General features: G+C 37.5%; 1 protein-coding gene across 2 annotated transcripts; it reads left to right on the top strand.

The window, feature by feature from the left end:
* LOC122304636 lies at nucleotides 1-3,097 on the top strand. 2 transcript variants are annotated; one of them, XM_043116897.1, is made up of 3 exons: nucleotides 1-383; nucleotides 1,686-1,915; nucleotides 1,993-3,097. In XM_043116897.1, the coding sequence occupies exons 2-3, from the start codon at nucleotides 1,832-1,834 to the stop codon at nucleotides 2,572-2,574; spliced, it is 666 nt and encodes a 221-aa protein (XP_042972831.1). In that variant the 5' UTR covers nucleotides 1-383; nucleotides 1,686-1,831; the 3' UTR covers nucleotides 2,575-3,097. The 2 variants fall into 2 exon arrangements, with proteins under 2 accessions (XP_042972831.1, XP_042972835.1); XM_043116901.1 differs by having other exon boundaries at nucleotides 1-370.
* Nucleotides 3,098-3,893: the final 796 nt, after the last annotated feature.

Below are 3,893 nucleotides of genomic sequence, written 5' to 3' on the forward strand. Positions count from 1 at the left end.
CTGGACCTGTCTCTGGCATCTCTTTCACAATACTTTAAGCACATTGGCTAAGACACTGAGATTTGTTTGGCATGCTTCAAACCCCAAATGCAACAGCACTTCGGTTTCTGTGTGGGGGGGGAGAGAATCTTACATCCTTCAACTCTTCTTATTTTATTTTATCTTTTGGCGCAGTAGGTACTGATGGGGAATGTGAGGGCAAGGTCCTTCTCCATCTAAGAAAGATGTTGTTCAAGCAGCTGCATGGGTTGTGACAAGGATCAGCTGTTAATCTTTCACTCAGAGACTCCTTTTTGCTTTGCTTCTTCTTCTTCTCGACAGCACAAGAGATCAGTTGTGATCTCCTGATCAGCACAAGAAACTCTTACAGGTCAGAATTAAGGGTCAGTATCTTATCCATTATAGCCACCTTTTGTATATGATCATTTCAATGGTGTGGAGTATGGGATCAAAAGATACAGTGTGGGCATAGAAGAACTTATTTAGATCACTCGCTCAATCCTCCTCAAAATTATCATGCATTTGTGTGTGCCCGCGTTAATGTTTTAATCTTCTGAACAACTTAGACAGTCCATCTCAGAAGGAAATTAATTCTCTCTCTCTCTCTCTCTCTCTCTCTCTCTCTCTCTCTCTCTCTCTCTCTCTCTCTCTCTCTCTCTCTCTCTCTCTCTCTCTCTCTCTCTCTCTCCAGAAGGATATCTGTAAGTATATAGAAATTAGTAGAAATTTCAGCCAAATTTCAGCCATCCTTATTTCCGTGATAGTTTAACTTGTTGAGTTTGCACCACAGAACTTTCGAACTGGAATTTCTTTCACAACGAAAGATCATAAATAATACACGCGCGGATTACGTACTTAGTTAAACATGAAAGATTCGTATTACGGTATGAGAATGAATGAAAGTTTGTCTTCTCTCTTGTTATAACTTTCTTCCGGTGATATACGTACTCGTTTGTAGTTAATTATATGTTTCATTTTTCAGATGTATTACCTAAAATAGGGTCTACCTTGGCCTAATATACCAGAACACATTTCTCGTGCAAGAATGGAGTATTTTCTAAAACGTTAATGAATCGGCCGGGGAAGTGATATCATTTCTTTGAAATCCTTCACAGGGTTTAGTCTCGATGATATTCATTGGTATACGAAGCAAAAAATGGAGACCTACTTCGCCTGCAGATAACGGGCGGAGTAGTTGAATGGTCTAGATTAATTGTAAATTGTTTCCAAGATTAAAGCATAATATTCATAATTATGAATGCCGTTATACCCCCTATATTTCGTTCAGTTCCTTCAGGATACGATGATCTTTTTGTACAGAAAGCTTTGACCACGGATGTTATAAAAAGGGCCGAAAAAAGGGGAAAAAAAAAGAGAAAAAAGAAAAAGAAAAAAGAAAGTCTTGAGTAGGTACTTGAGATGCAGGCATTACTGTGGTGGTGGATGTGATAGGCTGTCATGTTGGAAGATATTTCATATGGCAAGTTATTGGTGTGGCTCAAAATGTCTCAGTCGACGAACAGGAAAAGAAACAGACAGCTTACACTGGAAAGCTGTTAATCTTATCGATTCGTATACATTGCTGTTTGAAAGTTTTTCGATAATGCTACCTCAACTTATTTTGGTACATAAATACCAAATTATTGATGCATTCTTAGCTTTGAACCTCATTCCTCAATTCACAGGAACTACAATCGTAGTTAAAGGAAGTACTTAATTTATCGGGTAGGATATGCGATCCAGATTCCGAGATTATTAGGTCTTATTGTACGCACATATTCTTCGCGCCGGTAGAAGCAATCAAACGTTGCAGAAGCTAACTTGAGATTCAATGGATCAGAAGCTTCTTAACCCATATGACAGGGAATGCATGAGATTGGCCATGATAAAACATGAAGAAACATTCAAGGAGCAGGTACTTTTCTTTCTCGAAGGGGTTTTTCTGTAAGGCTGAGAGTTCTATCCTAAAGGGGTTTTCTTTTTTCCTTGCAGGTAAGTGAACTTCATCGTCTATATCGGATCCAGAAGATGTTAATGAGAGACATTAGGAGCAACAGGCCTAAAATTGCAAGGAGCCAAGAGCGCCTATGGAATTTGAAGAATGAACTTGGTTTTATTCAGAATAGTAATTATCATCAGCGTGATGCAGAACCCGACAAACCACAAAGGAAACTTGATCTGGAACAGCCTGCCGAGCACTATATTGCAGAACCAGATGATGGTGAGGGAGTGCTAGAGCTTATAGAGGAGAGTGAGATTGAGCTGACTCTCGGCCCATCAAATTACAACAGATGGAAGAAACCCGAGACTCCATTAACCTCAGATTCCGGACCAAGCTTTTCTTCTTCTTCGACTGGATCCAGTCAGATAAATAGAACAAGTTCTTGGATCCATCAGATAACAAGAGACCAGTTAACTGGCTATGAACTGGGGCTTGTCAAGGTGCCCGACATGACATCTGGGTACCATAGCAGAAGCAAAAACAACATTGATGTCGAAGAACAACAACTAAGACAGGAGAGGCTAAACCAGGCTCCTTGGCTTTTCCAAGTCTTGAGTTTGAACATGACTTGAAAATATCTACCAAGTTCATGAGGTGATCGAGTTTAAAGCTTAAACTCCTTAGCGAGCGACTAATTCTATGACTAATGTTTGTGTGGAATTTTCTGCTTAGTTTTTGGCATAATGCATGGGTGCTGATCATGGAGTCTTTGTGTAAAGCGATTTTTCCTGACTTGAAAACCCATCACCATTTGCAAGGTGACCCATTTTCAGTTTTTCAACCAGTACTCATATCCATGCAACATCATCAATACTGCCAAAGACACTAAAAATGTCGTTGATTGATGAGTTGATGATATTGCTATTTCCTTGCAGACCTAAAACAAAATTAGGTTGGGTTGTGTTAAACTAATATCTTAGCAATTGCTCTTTCGGCCGCACCTAGGAAGACATGAGTAGGGCCAATTCATCTACCTGAATGCAAGGATGTTTTGTGATCTGTAATTGCTGTATTCTGGACATCATAATATTCTACGTACAGGGACCACAATTATTATATATATAATGATATTCAATCCCTTTGCGTGAGCATTAATTCCTGGCATCGATGAACTAAATTTGCCTTTCATTTTTTTACCAGCATCGTGTATATGGTCAGTAGCTTGATTTTAGCATGATGAGTATATTTTTTATTCTAAGTTCTCTCTATATGACCGCATGTTGTTTACGTGGCATACTTTTAATTTACAAGATAAATTTTAAAATTTAAATATTACAATTCAAATCTTATTATTTAAGTAATATAGATGGTATATATATGTGATATATACATTATCTTGATAATAGAATAAGTCTTTTAAAATGGCCGTGGATGTGTAAGCATTTTTTTATCATATAAAATAAATTATATAAATGGACCACTTTGAAAATTCTGTGTACATCAAAGGAATTAATTGTTTTCTCATCTTAAAAGTATGTTCTAAATAAAACAAAACCCTAAAGATCATCGATCACCAGTGAGCAAACTTAGCTTATAATAATTTATTTAAACAAAAACCCCACTAACTAGGTACGTACTGTAATTGTCACACGGTCTATTAATGCTTATGTCTTATATATATATATATATATATATATATATATATATATATATCTATATGCATCTTTGATATCATGTCTTGCTCTATTAAATTAACTTCAAACTCGAAAGAACTCTTATGTCCTCACGGGAACATCCCCTTGACCCTAGCGTCCCCCTTCCCCCTCTCTCAAGAAAAAAAAAAAAAAAATTCAAGGTCTACAGATTTGATTTTTACATGAGGGGAAGAAGGCCACAGCTTCATCCTTCTCCCTCCTCACTTTTTCCCGTTCGTTCATTCACCCATCTTATC

The sequence above is a fragment of the Carya illinoinensis genome, chromosome 1 (assembly GCF_018687715.1).
Source record: "Carya illinoinensis cultivar Pawnee chromosome 1, C.illinoinensisPawnee_v1, whole genome shotgun sequence".
Classification (NCBI taxonomy): Eukaryota; Viridiplantae; Streptophyta; class Magnoliopsida; order Fagales; family Juglandaceae; genus Carya; species Carya illinoinensis.

Coding starts and splice junctions, on each gene's coding strand:
- LOC122304636 (XM_043116897.1), top strand. CDS start 1,832: ATGGATCAGAAGCTTCTTAACCCATATGACAGGGAATGCATGAGATTG. Junction 1,916..1,992: donor AAGAAACATTCAAGGAGCAG/GTACTTTTCTTT, acceptor TTTTCCTTGCAG/GTAAGTGAACTTCATCGTCT.